Raw genomic sequence first — 20,923 nt, forward strand, 5'->3', positions numbered from 1 at the left:
AAGGCAACCGAGTGGAGAAGCATGAGAGAGAAGAAAGCGAGGGAGGAGTGTTGGAGAAGAAGACGGTGGAAGAGCAAGTGGACTGGGGGGAAAGTGCCCTGGTGGAAGAGATGAGGGGTATGGTGGAGGAGCTGGCGGGGGGGGAGGGTGGTATCTCTCCACTGCCGCCATCACCAAAGAAGAGAATGAAGAGGAGGGTGCGATTGGCCGACAGTGAGAGGGAGGGGATGGCCAAGAGAGTGATGGGGGTGGGAGAAACCTCTGGGTTGCTGCTGGTTTCCCCAGGCCCTCAACTTCTGTTGGGTGGGGACACACATAACAAGACTCAAGACTGGGTACAGGAGGAGGTGGGGAGTTTTTTGTTTGGGGACTCCCCGATTTTTTTCCAAACCAGCTGCAGCACTGGGGAGGGGGAGGAGTGTGGGGATAGACCCAGGGTGCAGGGCACCCCGGAGCCAAACACTATTCCTGCATCCTGGGTTGATGAGATGGAGGAAGAGGGGGATGTCGGGAGTACAGATGGTGTTCTCACCGGTAGATATGGAGCAGGGGAGCATCGGGTGAGTCTCCTGTTTTTTTTTTTTTTTTTCTGTCTGGGTTTAGAATTTGAGTGTATTACATGATTTTATTTTATTTTTTCATGGCATCTAATTTTACTTTTGTTAGTTTAAATGTAAGGGGTTTAAGGGATTTTGTTAAGAGGAGGGCGGTATTTAGTTATTTGGAGGTTGTGGGGTTTGATTTTTGTTTTTTACAGGAGGTTCACCTGAGGGATGGAGGGGATGTTAGTAAGTTTAAGAGGGAGTGGGACAAGGGGGAGTCGGTTTGGGGTATTGGGGGTGCACTCATCGGGGTAGGGATTTTGTGTGGGCACAGGGAGGTAAAAGTGGAGGATTCTTTTGTGGTAATGCAGGGGAGGGTTATAGGGGTGGATGTCACAATAAGGGATTGTAAATTTAGATTAGTGGTGGTGTATGGGCCACAGGTGGTGGCAGACAGGAGGGAGATGGTGGACTGTCTGACGCCCCTGTGTGTCACAAATAGGAAATTAGTGATAGGGGGGGATTTTAATACAGATTTAGGAATAGGGGGGGATAGCAGTGCAGGCGCCATTACCAGGCTAATGGCTTGCCATGGTCTGGTTGATGGTGGTCTGCACACTACTCCGAAAATGGCCGGTCCTACATGGCGCAACTCCAGGGGGGTTGAGCGGAGGCTCGACTATATTTTTGTACCCAGGTCTTTGGGTAAGTTGTCTGGGCGGCTGTTGCCTGTTTTCTTTTCGGATCACGACGGGGTGCTCCTGCAGGTGGGGTCGCCAGTCTGCCTCTTTGGTAGGGGGTACTGGAAGTTAGATCGGGATGTGCTGGAGGAGCAGGCTTTTGTTGACGGGTTTTATGGTTTCTTTTGGAGGCTTGAAGGCCTCCGGTCCATGTGCGAGGGGTGTTAGAGTGGTGGGAATTAGTTAAGGTGAGGATTAGGGCTTTTATAATAGGGTATTGCAAGAGGAAAAAAAAGGGAGGAGAGGAGGGAGGTGGATCGTATCCAAAAGTTAATTGAACTCGAGTACGAGGCAGGCAACCTCGGCGGGTCGTTTGACTGGGAGAGATCCGCAACCCTAAAGGCGCAGCTCAGGGAGTTGCAGGAGCGGAAGGCTCGAGCTTTCCTGGAGCGTGCGCATAGTGGCTTTCTAGAACACAATGAGACTTGTTCTGCTATGTTCTTTAAGTCGGTTAGGGCCAGACAGAGTAGGAAGGTAATGCATGGCGTTAGGGAAGAAAATGGTAGTATAGTTAGAGAACCAGAGGATATGGTCAGGGTGACAACTGATCATTTCCAAGGTTTATTTAAGGAAAGGGAAATAGATGTAGAGCAGGGAAATGTGTTTTTAGAACACTTGTCCAGGCGGTTGCCGGAGGACATTAGAGAAGTGATGGAGGCCCAGATTTCACTAGAAGAGGTTGAGAGCGCTCTTAGGAGGATGGGAAAAGGGAAGGTGCCTGGGATGGATGGGCTGCCGGCTGAGTTTTATCTCAAGTTTTGGGGTATACTTGGACCAGTGGTCCTCGAAGTCTTGAAGGCCATCCTTGAGACGGGGGGTCCCGGGGGATCAATGGCTGTTGGTGTGCTGTCACTTTTATATAAGAAGGGGGAAGTAACAGACCTTGGCAACTGGCGGCCATTGACCATGCTGTGTGTAGATTACAAGCTACTTGCAAAGGTTTTAGCAGACCGGTTGCGCACAGCCCTTCCCTACGTCGTCCATGAGGATCAGACGTGCGGGGTAGAGGGCCGCTCTATTAGATGGAACCTACAGTTAATCAGGGACTCCATCGCTTGGGTTGAAGATAGAGGACTGCCTTTAATGGTAGCAGCGCTAGATCAGGCGAAAGCCTTTGACCGCGTGAATAGATCCTTTTTATTCAGAGTGTTAGGTCGATTAGGATTTGGGGAGAAGTTCATAGGATGGATTCGTACATTATATGTCGGAGCGGGGTGCCGAGTTAGTGTAAATAGTCACTTGGGTGACGTTTTTGACCTCTCGTCTGGGGTCAGGCAGGGGTGCCCACTCTCGGCTCTCCTCTTCGTTCTGTACATGGAGCCTCTGGGGGCTGCCATTAGGGCAGACACAGGGGTGGAAGGCTTGTTGATCCCTGGAAGTGGTGGGCTGCGTGTTAAGATGACGCAGTACGCCGACGACACTTCCTTGCTGCTGTGCAAGGACTCGTGCCTGACAAGGTCCCTTGCCATCTTTGGGGATTTCACCCGAGCGTCGGGAGCGGTTCTGAACCATGCAAAGTCTTCCGTCAAGTTTTTCGGTAGATGGCGCGGTAGAATGGATGTGCCTGGGGGTTATCTCTCTGTGAGGGGGGCCCTGAGGATTCTCGGGGTCCATTTTGAGACCTCCGGCTCAGCGACGCTAAACTGGAACATGCGTATCGCAGTGGTACAGAGGAAGCTAGCAATGTGGAAGGCTAGGTATTTGTCTTTTATGGGCAAAGTCCTGGTCCTAAAGGTGGATGTGTTGCCGTCTCTTTTGTATTTGGCGTACATCTACCCATTGCCGGCTTGTCTGAGGAGGCCTCTAGTGAGGCTTGTGTTTCAGTTCATGTGGAGTGGCAGGTGCGAGTGGGTCGCCAGGGCACGCATGCTCTGTCCCATCGGGGAGGGAGGTAGGGGGGTACCACATTTCCCCCTCAAGCTGGACGCAATTTTTGTTTCTTTCTTGTTAACGGAGCTTGCTCATCCAGTGATACACCCGTCCGGTTACCTCCTGCGGGTGTTCTTCTCGTATCAGGCGAGAAGCGTAATGGTGTGGTCTAACACGGGTCCTCGGGCGGAACAGCTGCCGTGGCACTTTGGTCATGCGGCCAAGTGGCTGCGTGCACACCCTGAGGTTGAAGTTGCCCGAGTAGGTTTAGATCACAGGCACCTGTACGAGGAGGTCAGAAAGGCAGGGAGTCCGGCGCCTGTAGTGGGCATCTCGGAAGTGGTCTGGGAGGGAGTGCAGGCGCGGGGTCTGGACAACAGGCTCAAGGACCTGAATTGGTTGAGCCTCCATAAGTGCTTGCCGGTACGTTCCATCTTGTACCGGTATAGTTTGGTGCAATCCCCCACCTGTCCAAGATCCTCTTGTGGCAGGGAGGAGACTGTGCGCCATGTCTTTTGGGACTGTGCCTTTGCCGGAGTAGTATGGGCTAGGGCACGGGTGTTGTTAGGTTTGGTAAGGGGGGATTTTGTATTGACGTGGGCCAGGTTAGAGAGGTGTAGGGAGAGCGAGAGGGACGGATAGGGACAGGTTTCTGCTCTGGCTTCTCATGAGTCTCTTTAAACGGGGGCTGTGGGAAGCCAGGCAGAACATGGTGAAGACAGGGAGAGATTGGGGGGTGGAAGGGATAGTGAGGAGGATGGAAGGAGATTTGAGGGGGAGGATGAAGAGGGAGGAGAGGAAGTGGGGGCAGCATGCTGCTCGGGAGAGGTGGAAGGGGGGTTTAGGGCTGGGTGTCATTTAGATTTGTAAGGGGATAGATTAGGGACGGGGAGATAGGGAGAGGTATTTTGTAGGGTGACGGGGAGGGACGATGCTCCCCTGAGGTTTTTGTTTGGGGTTTTTGTTTTGTTTTGTTTTGTTTAGTTAAATTATAATACCATTGTTGGAGTATGTATGAAAATTATGAGTTGTAAAGAATGAATGGTATTGAAGGTAATAAATTATATTTTATTTAAAAAAATTTAAAAAAAGATAGGCTGTATAGGTTTTCACGTTTGTTGTTTTTGTATTGTTCGTTTTTTCATCATTATGAAACATGTATGAAAATTACCACGCTGCATTTTGGTCCGACTCTCCTTCGACGGAAGAAAACCGTAACAAATATACATGTAGTAGAGGTGATTTTTCAACACCGATACCGACTATTGGAGGACCAAAAAAAGCCGATACCGATTAATCAGCTGATTTTTTTTAAAAATTTATTTGTAATAATGACTATTACAATACTGAATGAACACTTGTTTTAACTTAATATAATACATCAATAAAAACTATTTAGCCTCAAATAAATAATGAAACATGTTCAATTTGGTTTAAATAATGCAAAAATAAAGTGTTAGAGAAGAAAGTAAAAGTGCAATATGTGCCATGTAAAAAAGCTAATGTTTAACTTCCTTGCTCAGAACATGAGAACATATGAAAGATGGTGGTTCCTTTTAACATGAGTCTTCAATATTCCCAGGTAATAAGTTTTAGGTTGTAGTTATTATAGGGCTATTTCTCTCTATACCATTTGTATTTCATATACCTTTGACTATTGGATGTTCTTATAGGCACTTTATTATTGCCAGTGTAACAGTATAGCTTCCGTCCCTCTCCTCACCCCTGCCTGGGCTCGAACCAGGAACACATCGACAACAGCCACCCTTGAAGCAGCGATACCCATGCAGAGCAAGGGGAACAACTACTCCAAGTCTCAGAGCGAGTGATGTTTGAAACGCTATTAGCGCGCACTAACTAGCCAGCCATTTCACATCGGTTACACCAGCCTAATCTCGGGAGTTGATAGGCTTAAAGTCATAAACAGCTCAATGCTTGAAGCATTGCGAAGAGCTGCTGGTAAAATGCACGAAAGTGCTGTTTGAATGAATGCTTATGAGCCTGCTGCTGTCTACCATCGCTCAGTCAGACTGCTCTATCAAATCATAGACTTAATTATAACATAAATACGAGCTTTAGGTCATTAATATGGTAGAATCCAAAAACTATCATTTCGAAAACAAAACGTTTATTCTTTCAGTGAAATACGGAACCGTTCCGTATTTTATCTAATGGGTGGCATCTCTAAGTCTATATATTGCTGTTACATTGTACAACCTTCAATGTTATGTCATAATTATGTACTTAATTATGTACAAATTAATTACGGTCTTTGTTAGGAATAAATTGTCTTCACATAGTTCGCAATGAGCCAGGCTGCCCAAACTGCTGCATATACCCTGACTGCTTGCACGGAACGCAAGAAAAGTGACACAAAGTGACACAATTTCCCTGGTAGCACGCAATATTAACTAAATATGCAGGTTTAAAAATATATACTTGTGTATTGATTTTAAAGAAAGGCATTGATATTTATGGTTAGGTTTGGTGCAACGACAGTGCTAAATCATCACCCGTTTGGCAAAGTAGGCTGTGATTCGATGAGAAATTAACAGGCACCGCATCGATTATATGCAATGCAGGACACGCTAGATAAACTAGTAATATCAACAACCATGTGTAGTTAACTAGTGATTATGTGAAGATTGATTGTTTTTCATAAGTTTATTGCTAGCTAGCAACTTACCTTGGTATCTTGCTGCCCTCACGTAACAGGTAGTCAGCCTCCTCATGGAGTGCAATGTAAGGCAGGAGGTTAGAGCGTTGGACTAGTAACCGGAAGGTTGCAAAAACGAATCCCCGAGCTGACAAGGTAAAAATCTGTTGTTCTGTCCGTGAATAAGGCAGTTAACCCACCTAATTAATCGGCCATTCCGATTAATCGGTCGACCTCTAACATGTAGTCTATTAATCAATGGTTATATGTAATGCGTAGTTCGATGTGTAACTAAAGAAAAGCCAGCTCTTACCTTTTGGAGATATTCCAGAATTAGTATGGACCAGGCTTCATTTTGCTTTCACGTGTGTGGAAAAAAAAGTAAGAAAGAGTATCTAAACCTCTCTCTCTATCTCTCACTTTTTCCCTCTGTCTTTCAGAATGCGACCCATGAGATTGGTGAGGAGGTGGAGGACGGGGTGGTATACACCATCACCCTGCGGAAGGTGCAGATGCTCCACCACCGCCACCACGTTGGTGGCAGCGGGGCCGTTAAGGGCCAACGCTGGCTAGGTGTGGACGCATCGCTCAGCCTGTATGAGACGTGCAAGGTGCGCACCATCAAGGCAGGCACACTGGAGAAGCTGGTGGAGTACATGGTGGCGGCGTTCCGGGGCAACGACTCCACCTACGTTACCATCTTCCTCTGCACCTACCGCTCCTTTGCCTCCACCAAGCAGGTCCTGGACCTGCTGCTCAACAGGTGAGTAGAGGGGGAGAGAGGGAGGGATACATTGGTGCATAAATGGATGGATAGATGGATGTGTGCATGGGTGGATCCATTAGTTGATTGGTGGAAGAATTATAGATGGATGGAAAAGGTGGGTGGATGGAGTGATGCATGAATGGCATGATGAATGGAGGGTGTGGATGAGAGGGTGGAGGAATGAATGTCTTGATGCAGGGATGGATATATGGATAGATAGATAGATAAATAGATATATATATATATATATAGATAGATGGATGGATAGATAGATAGATAGATAAATAGATATATATATATATATATAGATGGATAGATAGATAGATGACTAACAAACTGATTTCCACTGGTCTAATGTCCATTGCTCGTGTTTCAAGGCCCAAGCAAGTCTCTTCTTCTTATTGGTGTCTTTTAGTGGTGGTTTCTTTGCCGCAATTCGACCATGAAGGCCTGATTCATCTCCTCTGAACAGTTGATGTTGAGATGTGTCTGTTACTTGAACTCTGTGAAGCATGTGTATGGGCTGCAATCTGAGGTGCAGTTAATTGCCAATTTCTGAGGCTGGTAACTCTAATGAACTTATCCTCTGCAGCAGAGGTAACTCTGGGTCTTCCTTTCCTGTGGCGGTCCTCATGAGAGACAGTTTCATCATAGCTCTTGATGGTTTTTGCGACTGCACTTGAAAAAGTGCTTGAAGTTCTTGAAATGTTCCTCATTGACTGACCTTCATGTCTTAAAGTAATGATGGACTGTCATTTCTCTTTGCTTATTTGAGCTGTTCTTGCCATAATATGGACTTGGTCTTTTACCAAATAGGGCTATCTTCTGTATACCAACCCCACCTTGTTCAGGTATGCCAAGCTCCAGCACCTGCCTGGCTCAGAGGGCCACAGACTGACTCATGATGATCGCACAGATCTGAGGAAGTAAGTCTCTGTCTGACTCAGAAACACATTGTGGACAATACTTCTCTCAAATAGCCTCCTTTTCAACACATACTGTACAGTGACAGAAAACAGAGAAACTTACATAATTTTCACATTTTGTTGCCAGGAATGTGTAATATTTACACCTACAAGACATTATTCTAAGACATAAGAAATTAAGCCACTTAATCTGTCCTACAAGCTAGTATAGTTGTAGGATCTTAATTTGATCACTCTTTTGTTGCTGAGAATTTTATTTCGCCGCAGGAAATGCCGATGAACTTCATGATTTACATAGATTCACTGAAAACCTGCACTAACACACTGTTATAGTAACAGCATTCCACTTTTAATGTAGCCTCATTTTGACCAGCTAATATCCTACCCACTGATCAGTAAACATTATGGACTAAACACAGGTCAAATTAAAATCCTACATCTGTGTACCTCTTTTTTCTCGTTGCCACCAGCACTATTCTGCTGACGTAAGCAGTTTTGCCATTATGGACATTGGATATGTTTCTATTGTGTACAGTGGGGCAAAAAAGTATTTAGTAAGCCACCAATTGTGCAAGTCTCCCACTTAAAAAGATGAGAGAGGCCTGTAATTTTCATCATAGGTACACTTCAACTATGACAGACAAAATGAGAAGAAAAAAATCCAGAAAATCACATTGTAGGATTTGTAATGAATTTATTTGCAAATTATGGTGGAAAATAAGTATTTGGTCACTTACAAACAAGCAAGATTTCTGGCTCTCACAGACCTGTAACTTCTTCTTTAAGAGGCTCCTCTGTCCTCCACTTGTTACCTGTATTAATGGCACCTGTTTGAACAAGAACGGTGAGCATAAATCCCAGAACCACACGGGGGGACTAGGTCCTCAACTCGTTACCTGTATTAATGGCACCTGTTTGTACTTGTTATCAGTATAAAAGACACCTGTCCACAACCTCAAACAGTCACACTCCAAACTCCACTATGGCCAAGACGAAAGAGCTGTCAAAGGACACCAGAAACAAAATTGTAGACCTGCACCAGGTTGGGAAGACTGAATCTGCAATAGGTAAGCAGCTTGGTTTGAAGAAATCAACTGTGGGAGCAATTATTAGGAAATGGAAGACATACAAGACCACTGATAATCTCCCTCGATCTGGGGCTCCACGCAAGATCTCACCCCGTGGGGTCAAAATGATCACAAGAACGGTGAGCAAAAATCTCAGAACCACACGGGGGGACCTAGTGAATGACCTGCAGAGCTGGGACCAAAGTAACAAAGCCTACCATCAGTAACACACTACGCCGCCAGGGACTCAAATCCTGCAGTGCCAGACGTGTCCCCCTGCTTAAGCCAATACATGTCCAGGCCCGTCTGAAGTTTGCTAGAGAGCATTTGGATGATCCAGAAGAAGATTGGGAGAATATCATATGGTCAGATGAAACCAAAATATAACTTTTTGGTACAAACTCAACTCGTCGTGTTTGGAGGACAAAGATTGCTGAGTTGCATCCAAAGAACACCATACCTACTGTGAAGCATGGGGGTGGAAACATCATGCTTTGGGGCTGTTTTTCTGCAAAGGGACCAGGACGACTGATTCGTGTAAAGGAAAGAATGAATGGGGCCATGTATCGTGAGATTTTGAAAACCTCCTTCCATCAGCAAGGGAATTGAAGATGAAATGTGGCTGGGTCTTTCAGCATGACAATTATCCCAAACACACCGCCCAGGCAACGAAGTAGTGGCTTCGTAAGAAGCATCTCAAGGTCCTGGAGTGGCCTAGCCAGTCTCCAGATCTCAACGCCATAGAAAATCTTTGGAGGGAGTTTAAAGTCCGTGTTGCCCAGCAACAGCCCCAAAACATCACTGCTCTAGAGGAGATCAGCATGTAGGAATGGGCCAAAATGCCAGTAACAGTGTGTTAATACCTTGTGAAGACTTACAGAACGTTTGACCTATGTCATTGCCAACAAAGGGTATATAACAAAGTATTGAGATAAACTTTTGTTATTGACCAAATACTTATTTTCCTCCACAATTTGCAAATAAATTACAGGCCTCTCATCTTTTTAAGTGGGAGAACTTGCACAATTGGTGGCTGACTAAATACTTTTTTGCCCCACTGTATATATCTTGCCTGTCCTCAGAAATGAATGTATGCTAGTCTCCTTTATTTTTTTCACTCTCCTATCATTTTCCTGTACTTGATACACCCCTCTGTCTATGTACTTTATCTTTCCTATCTCTCAACTCCTCTTTTTTAAATTATTATTAAAGGTAGAGAAATTTGCCATCCAAACACATGTATTAAACTCTCTCCATCGCTCTCTCTCTCTCTCTCTCTCTCTCTCTTTTCTCCCCCCCCCACACAGCACGATATCCTCCATTTTGGGGGCATGGCTTGACCAGTACTCTGAGGACTTCTGGAATCCTCCAGAGTACAGCTGCCTGCGACGTCTTATATCCTACCTGCACCTCAACTTCCCGGGATCGGACCTGGAACGCCGCGCCTGCAACCTCCTGGCTCACTTCCACCGCCGGCAGCTCCAAGAGCCAGAGAGTGAGTGTAAGACACTCACCTAACCCCCGACTAAACTTATGTACTTTGAACCCTGACCCCAGCTCCTAAACATGGTCATGTAGAGTCCATATAATTCGTATTAGTGGAAGGCCAGAGATGTTTTGGGTGGTACTCCAAATAAGAGAACACTGCTGTTTGTGAATCCCTTTTTGTGTTACAGACAAAACTGTGTGACGTGTGTGTGACGTGATCGTGGGTGTCATGTAGTAAAGTAGGACCAGCACAGTCAGATGCTCTATTACACACACCTGTATTAGCTTACGACATTTCGAGCTACATCTTCAACGAAAGTTATATCTGAGGGTGGTCGCCCTCACTTCACTACATTAAGGACTTTACAAACCCCAGCCGCTCATAAAAAGTGGTGAAAGTGTGTTTGACGTAATTAAGCTAATGAGTTGTGATGTCACCCCTCAGTGCTGGATCATGACGGCTATCCTTTCACCTTATTGGAGGAGAATGGCTACGAGGATGACCGACTGGACTTTCTGAACTTTGACCCGGCGGTGGTGGCCGAGCAGTTCACCCTCATGGACGCGGTAAGATGACAAAACATTACAAAAACTCAGATTCCCAGCAGCACATGTCCTTGTACTAACAACATATCCTTATACAGTATTAACTCGGTCTTTGTTCGATTTTTAAATTACATTTAGTCTATTATTTTCCATTATCATTTTCCACCATTGCACTTTATAGTGTTTAGTTACTTTCTCATTGTTTTCAAGAAGTTTGTGTATTTTTCCACGCCAGATTTGAAGCAAAATGAAAAATGAAACGCTGTAACTCTGTCATCTTGTGAGCATTGGAGCCCAGATAGAGTCCTGCACGGGTTAGTTTTTTGGAGCCGCACCCGCCCCACACCCGCCCCACATTCCAAGCCCCACCGGATAATAAACATCAGGACAGATTTTTCTCCTACCAACCCGCATGGAGTTGTTCAGAGAGCCAATCCGTGACCCGCCAAATAACATCAATATATTTAATTGTTTTTATGACTCCAGAGTAGTAGGCTTTTAGGCTATTGCCATTCCCCACATTAATTCATTTGTCTGCATGTCAATATTTGGATACAAGGAAAACATGCCATGAATTAAGAACAATAGGCCCGTCTTCTTATTTTCACAATGCGATGCAGCCACATTGACAATGTAAAACCCTTTGGGGAAAAGCCTTCTAATTTCCTTCTTCTTACGTAATGAAAGCCGACAGAGCAAAACAACATGTTTACATTCCATATGGTTTAGATTCATTCATTCAGACATACATTCAGTTTAGATAATCAAATAGTTGAATTGAAACTTAAATGAAGTTCCAAGAATCAACTAGATTATATGCTGAAAAAAATGCCTAGGCTACATTTATTTAGTAGGCTATTTGCTACTCAAACTTTTACCAGCCTCACAGGTTTAAACTTTATATGGCCTGTGTATGGTCTAAATGACCTAAAGCCTGAATTAACATAATAATGAACAAATAGTTAACTGAATTATTGTAAATAAATACCTGCTTGCACTTTGTATCCATCTACCGGGTTGTTGTCCTCCACAATGACTCCAAAATTCTTCCAAACCGGGGATTTCACTCGCGTAGCACGTTTCCATGATGGTGTAGCCTATTCCACCATCATAACCTTTCTTTTTATTTCTCCTGTTACGTTAGACATTTTCGCATGAGCTAGGAGTCAGGGAAAATAAACTTAGCAACATATTGTGGCGTGGAGGAAGGGAATATATAAGCCCTGCACGTGGACAAATTAGGAATGTTTCAGCACCACACAAATAATGGATAGTTCCCCGTTCTCTCGCTGCGTGGCTGTCTGCCTCACCGCTCACTTAGCCTAATGGACTTCGCAACACAATTCATCACAACAAGCTCCTGTGTTTGTAAAAAATATATTATCTTGATTTAAAAATGTTTTCGAGAATGTTTTCATTCCACCCACCAGTTGATTTTTTTACTGGTCAACGGCTGGGAACCGTGGGTATGTGACCTGATGCAGGACTATAAGCCGTGTTAGTTATCTTAGGAAGTGAAGAGAGACAGAAGACACCGGGGGCTTTATGCCCACTCTGCTGCTGAGTTACCACTCAAAAACAAATGTCACTCCAAAGGCTTTCCTACGGGCTTTTGTTAGGAGACTGGAGTGCAGCAGACACTTTTATCATTCCTCATCGAAGCCTTCTAAAGGATCTGCCTGCCTCTCTTTTCTCTCTCTTCTGTCCATGAGAGTGAAAACATGTTAAACTCATCTAAAATACATTACTGGTTGTGACAAGAGACCATTTTGTTTTATGGTTCTTACTCCCCTTTTTCCTCATAGGAGCTCTTTAAGAAGGTGGTCCCCTACCACTGTCTGGGGAGTATTTGGTCGCACCGGGACAAGAAGGGCAAGGAGCATCTGGCACCCACCATCCGTGCCACTGTCACACAGTTCAACTGCGTCACCAACTGTGTCATCGCCACCTGCTTGAGCGAGCGTTTGCTCAAACCCACACAGCGGGCCAAACTGGTGGAGCGCTGGATCGAAGTGGCCAGGGTGAGGAGCTGTTGTTAGCAGGAGTTGTTCTTGTTGTTGTTGTGGTTGTTGTTGGTGTTGTTGGCATGAGATTCTGAGGTGTCCTTGGCTTCAGTTCCTGCAGAGTCAGTGTGTGTTGTGTAGCATGATGACTACAGTACCCATAATGCTATGTTCAAAATATTTATTTGAGTAAAAAAAGTTCTGATGCTTCACTTTCCTTAATAATACATTGGATTGATATGCCACCGATGCTTAGTTGGGTTCATTGATATCTCCTTGATATTCATAGTCTTTTTTTCCCTTCAGGAGTGTCGAATCCTGAAGAATTTTTCTTCGCTACGGGCCATCCTTTCTGCTCTGCAGTGCAACCCGGTCCACCGGCTGAAGAGGACGTGGGATGAGGTGTCCAGGGAGAACTTTCGCATCTTCCACGAGTTGTCAGAAATATTCTCAGATGAAAATAACCATTCGCTCAGCAGAGAGCTGCTCATCAAGGTAGGATGTGTGCGTGTGTCTACAGTACCAGTAAAAAGTTTGGACACACCTACTCATTCAAGGGTTTTTTACTTTATTTGGACTATTTTCCACATTGTAGAATTAAACACTATGAAATAACACACATGGAATCATGTAGTAACAAAAAAAATGTTAAACAAATCAAAATATATTCGATATTTGAGATTCTTAGCAGCCACCCTTTGCCTTGATGACAGCTTTCCACACTCTTGGCATTCTCTCAACCAACTTCACTTCACTTTTCCAACCGTCTTGATGCAGTTTCTACATATGCTGAGCACTTGTTGGCTGCTTTTCCTTTACTCTGGGGTCCAACTCATCTCAAGCAATCTCAATTGGGTTGAGGTTGGCGATTTTGGAGGCCAGGTCATCTGAGGAAGCATTCCATCACTCTCCTTCTTGGTCAAATAGCCCTTACATAGCCTGGTAGCCATTGTCCTGTTGAAAAATAAATGATAGTCCCACTAAACGCAAACTAGATGGGATGGCGTATTGCTACAGAATGCTGTGGTAGCCATGCTGGTTAAGTGTGCCTTGAATTCTAAACAAATCACAGACAGTGCCACCAGCAAAGCACCATCAAACCACCTCCTCCATGATTCACTGTGGGAACCACACACATAATCCGTTCACCTACTCTGCATCTCACAAAGACACAGCGGTTGGAACCAAAAATCTCAAATTTGGACAGATTTCCACTGGTCTAATGTCCATTGCTCATGTTTCTTGGCACAAACAAGTCTCTTCTTATTATTGGTGTAATTTAGTAGTGGTTTCTTTGCAGCAATTCAACCATGAAGGTCTGATTCACACAGTCTCCTCTGAACAGTTGATGTTGAGATGTGTCTGCTACTTGAACTCTGTGAAGAATGTATTTATGCTGCAATTTCTGAGACTGGTAACTGTAATGAACTTATCTTCTGCGGCAAAGATAACTCTGGGTCTTCCTTTCCTGTAGCAGTCCTCATGAGGGCCAGTTTCATCATAGCGCTTGATAGTTTTTACAACTGCACTTGAAGAAGCTTTCAAAGTACTTGAAATGTTCTGTATTGACTGATCTTCATGTCTTACAGTAATGATGGACTGTTGTTTCTCTTTGCTTATTTGAGCTGTTCTTGCCATAATATGGACTTGGTCTTTTACCAAATTGGGCTATCTTCTGTATACCATCCCTACCTTGTCACAACACAACTGATTGGTTCAAACGCATTGAGAAGGAAAGAAATTCCACAAATGAACTTTTAACAAGGCACACCTGTTAATTGAAATGCATTCCAGGTGACTACCTCATGAAGCTGGTTGAGAGAATGCCAAGAGTGTGCAAATCTGTTAACCAGACAAATGGTGGCTACTTTGAAGAATCTTAAATATAACATCTATTTTGATTTGTTTCACACTTTTACTGGTTACTGGTTACTACATGATTCCATATGTGTTATTTCATAGTTTTGATGTCTTCACTATTATTCTACTGTGTAGAAGAAAAACCCCTGAATGAGTAGGTATGTCCAAACTTTTGACTGGTAATTGTATGTTGCTGGCTTTTGGGCAAAAAATATATTTGAAAAGTCCCAAAATAAACCTGTTGCCGGCCAAAATGACCGGGAGAAAAACATCCCATTACAATTGAATGCTTTTTTATTGATGGAATTACGTTTGACCATCATGCTTATCGGTCTATAGGTTAATTTGTATTTATTATGGATCCCTGCTGGCAGCTACTCTTCCTGGGGTCCAGAGAAATTAAGGCAGTTATACCAAAAAAAACATTATAATAGATTCACAACAGATTTCACAACATATTAAGTTTGTGCCCTCAGGCCCCCTCTGCTACTACATATCTACAATACAAAATCTATGTGCACGTGTGTATAGTGCGTATGTTATCGTGTGTTTGAATGCATGTGTCTGTGCCTATGTTTGTGTCCCCGCTATTCCATTAGGTGTATTTTTATCAGTGTTTTAAATCTAATTTTACTGCTTGCGTCAGTTACTTGATATGGAATAGAGTTCCATGTAGCCATGGCTCTATCTAGTACTGCGCACCTCCCAGAGTTTGTTCTGGACTTGGGGACTGTGAAGAGACCTCTGGTGGCATGTCTCGTGGGGTATGCATGGGTGTCCAAGCTGTGTGCCAATAGTTCAAACAGACAGCTCAATGCATTCAACATGTCAATACCTCTCCCAAATACAAGTAGTGATGAAGTCAATCTCTGCTCCACTTTGAGCCAGGAGAGATTTACATGCATATTATTAATGTTATCTCTTTGTGTACATCCAAGGACCAGCCTTGCTGCCCTGTTCTGAGCTATTTGCAATTTTCCTAAGTACCTCATTGTGACAGAACTAGGGCCTGTAGGACCTGCCTTGTTGATGGTGCTGTTTAGAATGCAGACTGGCTCTTTATTATGAACAGACTTCTCCCCATCTTAGCTGCTGTTGTATCAATATGTTTTGACCATAACAGTTTACAATCCAGGGATACTTCCAGGGTTACTCCAAGCAGTTTAGTCTCCCCTTGCTCAATTACTGTCACGTGTGCTCCCTTTCCGGCCTCTAGGTCACCAGGTTGCTTGTTATGGCGCACACCTGTCACCAGCATTACGTGCACCTGCACATCATCAGACTCACCTGGACTCCATCACTTCCCTGATTACCCTCCCTATATATGTCACTCCCTTTGGTTCCTTCCCCAGGTGTCATTGTTTCTATTCCTGTGTCAGTTCTGTGCGTTGCTCGTGTTTCTTATTTTTGTATTATGTTGTGTTTTATTTACTAAAACACTCACTCCCTGAACTTGCTTCCCGACTCTCAGCGCACATCGTTACAATTACCATGTTATTCATTGCAAGATTTAGTTTAGGTTTAGGGTTTCCTGAATTATTTGTCCAAAATACAATGCTTTTCGTTTTTTAAATATTTAGGACTAACTTATTCCTTGCCACCCATTTGGTCACTAACTGCAGATCTTTAAGTGTTTCAGTCATTTCAGTCACTATGGAAGCTGACGTGTGTTGTGTCATCGGCATATATAGACACACTGGCTTTACTCAAAGCTAGTGGCATGTCATTAGTAAAGATTGAAAAAAGTAAGGGGTCTAGACAGCTGCCCTGGGGAATTCCTGATTCTACCTGGATTTTGTTGGAGAGGCTTCCATTAAATAACACCCTCTGTGTTCGGTTAGACAGTTAACGCTTTATCCACAATATACAAAGGGGTGTAAAGCCATAACACATACGTTTTCCAGCAACAGACTATGCTCAATAATGTCAAAACCCACACTGAAGTCTAACAAAAACCGCCACAACAATCTTTTTATCATTGATTTCTCTTAGCCAATCATCAGTAATTTGTGTCAGTGCTTGTTGAATGTCCTTCCCTATAAGCGTGCTGAAAGTCTGTTTGTCAATTTGTGTACTGTAAATTAGCCTTAAATGTGGTCAAACACAATTTTTTCCAAAAGTTTACAAAGCATTTGTAACAGGCTGATTGGTCAGCTATTTGAGCCATTAAAGAGGGCTTTACTATTTTATTTATTTACACTTTATTTAACTAGGCAAGTCAATTAAGAACAAATTCTTATTTACAATGAGGGCCTACTATCCTTAGGTAGGGGTATAACTTTTGCTTCCCTCCAGGCCTTGAGGGATTACACTCTCTAGTAGGCTTAAATTGAATATATGGCAAATAGGTGTAGCAATATCGTCCACTATTATCCTCAGTAATTTTCCATCCAAGTTGTCAGACCCTTGTCATTTTTGACAGATAACTATCATTTTTTAACTTCTTACAGTTCTTGTCTTTCATAATTTGGTCAGATATACTCGGATGTGTAGTGTCAGCATTTGTTGCTGGCATGTCATGCCTAGGTTTGCTAGTCTTGCCATTTAAACAATAATTTAAATAGTTGGCAATATCAGTGGGTTTTGTGATGAATGAGCCATCTGATTCAATGGATGATAGAGCCGAGTTTGCCTTTTTGCCCCAAATTTCATTGAAGGTGCTCCAAAGCTTTTTACTATAATCTAATTTAACATTGTTTCATAGTGTAGTTTCTTCTGTTTTTCACTGATTTCAGTGATATGATTTTTTAATTTGCAGTACGTTTTCAAATCGGTTGTACAGCCAGACCTATTTGCCATTTATTTTGCCTCATCCCTCTCAACCATACAATTGCTCAATTCCTCATCAATCCACAGGGGTTTAACAGTTTACAGTAATTTTCTTAATGGGTGCGTGCTTATTAGTAACTGGAATAATCAATTTCATAAATGCATCAAGTGCAGCGTCTGGTTGCTTCTCATTACACACCACGGACCAACAAATATTTACATCAACAACATAGGAATCGCTACAAAACGTATTGTATGACACCCTATACACTATATTATGCCCAGCCTGTCCTCTTATACACTATATTATGCCCAGCCTGTCCTCTTATACACTATATTAGGCACAGCCTTTGGAACTGTGGTTTTCCTAGTTATGGCTACTATATTGTGATCACTACATCTGACGGATTTGGATACTGCTTTCAAGCTAATTTCTGCATCATTAGTAAAGATGTGAACAATGTTGATGATTTCATTCCTCTGCTGTTTGTAACTACCCTGGTAGGTTGACTGAGAACCTGAACCAGGATGCAGGCACTAGTTACAGTTTGAAGCTTTCTCTTGAGTGGGCAGCATGATGAAAGCCAGTCAATATTTAAATCACCCAGAAAATATTCCTCTATTTATATCACATACATTATCAAGCATTTCACACATGTTATCAACATACTGACTGTTAGCACTTGGGGGTCTACAGAGACTATATTGAGCCTATTTTGAGCCGGATTTCTCCTGCAGCTCCTCAGGTGGTTGATGCTGGAGTAAAACGTGCTTTTTTTAAGCCCATTCATTGCCCAACAATTTCAAATGCAATCGCCTGTTAAAAACTGTTTCTATGTGTGCTCAGGCACGCACTTCCTCAACATTATCATAACAGAGGAACCAGACACATGCTCATTGCTCACATGGAGCACTCCAAACAAAAGGCAAATGAACTAATTACAAATCTAGAAAATGATTGTTATGAAATCAAACCAAAATGCAGTGTGGTTATCTTGATACATCTTTAATAAAGATAATAACAAACAATACAAAAACGTGAAAAACCAAAACAGCCCTATCTGGTGCAAACAAACACAGAGACAGGAACAATCACCCACGAAACACTCAAAGAATATGGCTTCCTAAATATGGTTCCCAATCAGAGACAACGATAAACACCTGCCTCTGATTGAGAACCACTCCAGGCAACCATAGACTTTTCTAGACAACTATACTACACCACAATCCCATAACCTACAAAAAAAACCTAGACAAAACACACCACATAAAAAACCCATGTCACACCCTGGCCTGACCAAAATAATAAAGAAAACACAAAACACTAAGACCAGGGCGTGACAAGCAGCTTGTGAACTCTCCAAAAAACATTTCCACTCCAAGGATGAGAATGGTAAATGACTGTAATTGATACATGCATTAACATAAATTAATGTAACCAAATGATCAGGATAAACGGTACATTTACTACTGATGACATGTGTAATGGGGAATAGATTTTTTTTAAATCAAAGGGCAAACAATTCACAAAATGAAACAATGAATGCGCAAGAATTGGAGGGAGACAGCTGAGCCATTCTGGAGAGCGACTCGCCTATCGCCACACACCCCTCCCCCTCTTCTTGTCTCAACATTTTACATTACACTCAAGACACATTATCTTCACACATATTTTAAAGATGCTTTTCACTGATAGGCGAAACTCAATAATCAGCTATGCCTATTGTCACGCACGCTGCCCAAATAGTGGGCTTCCCAAATAGGCCTACGAGCTTGTGATTTGAAACAATCCACAGCAATTTTTTATAAGAAGCGATTGATCCTCTATTCTTCTGTGGCTAAGTAATGCTTTCTGGTGAAGTATTTTGAATGATTTTATTTATAGATACGATTCTGTGTATAGACAGGAGTAATTAAATAATTTTATCTCATTTATTTCCATTTACTTCCTTATTGGACCCACCGCTATGACATTTCTCTCCTGTTCTATTGGTTTTCATATTTCTTTTGTTGTCCAGAAGCCAAAGGAACAATCCCAGTCATATTACCTCTTTCTAAGTTTCTAACAGTGATTTTCATCTCTTTCACTTATGGAACCGCTATCAGGTGTGCTGTTTAGAATGGTGTTTTCCCAGGTGTTCTGTTTAGAATGGTATTTTACCAGGTGTTCTGTTTAGAATTGTATTTTCCCAGGTGTTCTGTTTAGAATGGTGTTTTCCCAGGTGTTCTGTTTAGAATGGTGTTTTCCCAGGTGTTCTGTTTAGAATGGTGTTTTCCCAGGTGTTCGGTTTAGAATGGTGTTTTCCCAGGTGTTCTGTTTAGAATGGTGTTTTCCCCAGGTGTTCTGTTTAGAATGGTGCATTCCTAGGTGTTCTGTTTAGAATGGTGTATTCCCAGGTATGCTGTTTAGAATGGTGTATTCCCAGGTGGTCTGTTTAGAATGGTGTATTCCCAGGTGGTCTGTTTAGAATGGTGTGTTCCCAGGTGGTCTGTTTAGAATGGTGTATTCCCAGGTGCGCAGTTTAGAATGGTATTTCCCAGGTGCGCTGTTTAGAATGGTATTTCCCAGGTGCGCTGTTTAGAATGGTATTTTCCCAGGTGCGCTGTTGCAAATGGTGTTTTCCCAGGTGCGCTGTTTAGAATGGTATTACCCAGGTGCTCTGTTTAGAATGGTATTTCCCAGATGTTCTGTTTAGAATGGTATTTCCCAGGTGCGCTGTTTAGAATGGTATTTCCCAGGTGGTCTGTTTAGAATGGTGTTTTCCCAGGTGTTCTGTTTAGAATGGTATATCCCAGGTGCAGTGTTTAGATTGGTGTTTTCCCGCGAATCGCCTTATGGCAAAAGTTTGAAAATGACCTTTTATTGGCTGCTTCATTACACGAGTTGTTGAGATGCATTTCCTTAACATCCTGTTAAGATGCATTACCATAATCTAAATGTGATCTCTGTCATTCTGAGCACCGTGGGTTATGCACCCAATGCATATGGGTCATGTATATTTTACAAATGGCCGGTAAATTAAAATCTTCCCGGACATGTTGTCCGGTGCCACATTTTCCTAACAGAAACCCTGGCACACCTATATGTGTGTGCGTGCATGTGCATGCATTATGTATTTGGGGGGCAGAATCAGTAAAGCATTAATAAATATGTTATACACTTACACACAGTTGAGTGATATGATTTCCTTTGTGTGGGGTCACACCCCTCTAGGACTACCCCTACACACACACTGATGGTGTCATCACTCAGGATCAGATGACAGGGTGTGGCTGACACAGTAAGTAGCATAATAGGGTAACTAACATGTGACGTGTGTCGTTCTTGGTGCCCAAAAAGGGCATTCTGGAATTAATTTGTGACACATAAAAACAAGACTTTATTCAGGTAGTTGAATGGACAGCAATACAATTTCTCCACCATCAAATTAAAAAACAAAGTATGGAATTCTGTCGTCAGGAGTTTCCCATCTTAATGTAATATCTTGGTGAAATGTCTGGTCATCTTCCCTATGAGTAGAGTTCTTACCTAACAATGTATGGCGCTTTGTGTACTTGGGAACATGATTCATTTAGCTAATCCATTATCAACTGTTATGTAACAGAACAGAATAGAACAGAACAGAACAATATAAAGGGCAGGTCATGGGTGGTTGGTTTTCACTTGGACGTGGGGGTGTGTTTGTTTGGA

General features: G+C 43.0%; 1 protein-coding gene across 5 annotated transcripts in view; it reads left to right on the forward strand.

Moving 5' to 3' along the window:
• Positions 1–20,923, forward strand: part of LOC112234556 (ral guanine nucleotide dissociation stimulator) — a 114,359-nt gene that overhangs the window by 79,905 nt on the left and 13,531 nt on the right. For 4 of the 5 annotated variants that reach the window (XR_006080647.1, XM_024402732.2, XM_024402729.2 and 1 more), the window contains exons 2-7: positions 6,248–6,570; positions 7,425–7,499; positions 9,874–10,067; positions 10,500–10,621; positions 12,406–12,621; positions 12,910–13,098. Coding sequence is in view for 4 of the 5 variants with exons in the window: in XM_024402732.2 (XP_024258500.1) it covers positions 6,248–6,570; positions 7,425–7,499; positions 9,874–10,067; positions 10,500–10,621; positions 12,406–12,621; positions 12,910–13,098 (1,119 nt within the window). In the remaining variant the exon portion in view is untranslated. The remainder of the gene's footprint in view (positions 1–6,247; positions 6,571–7,424; positions 7,500–9,873; positions 10,068–10,499; positions 10,622–12,405; positions 12,622–12,909; positions 13,099–20,923) is intronic. The other variant, XM_024402730.2, reaches the window with a different exon arrangement.

This window comes from Oncorhynchus tshawytscha, linkage group LG33, assembly GCF_018296145.1.
Source record: "Oncorhynchus tshawytscha isolate Ot180627B linkage group LG33, Otsh_v2.0, whole genome shotgun sequence".
NCBI classification, from domain to species: Eukaryota; Metazoa; Chordata; class Actinopteri; order Salmoniformes; family Salmonidae; genus Oncorhynchus; species Oncorhynchus tshawytscha.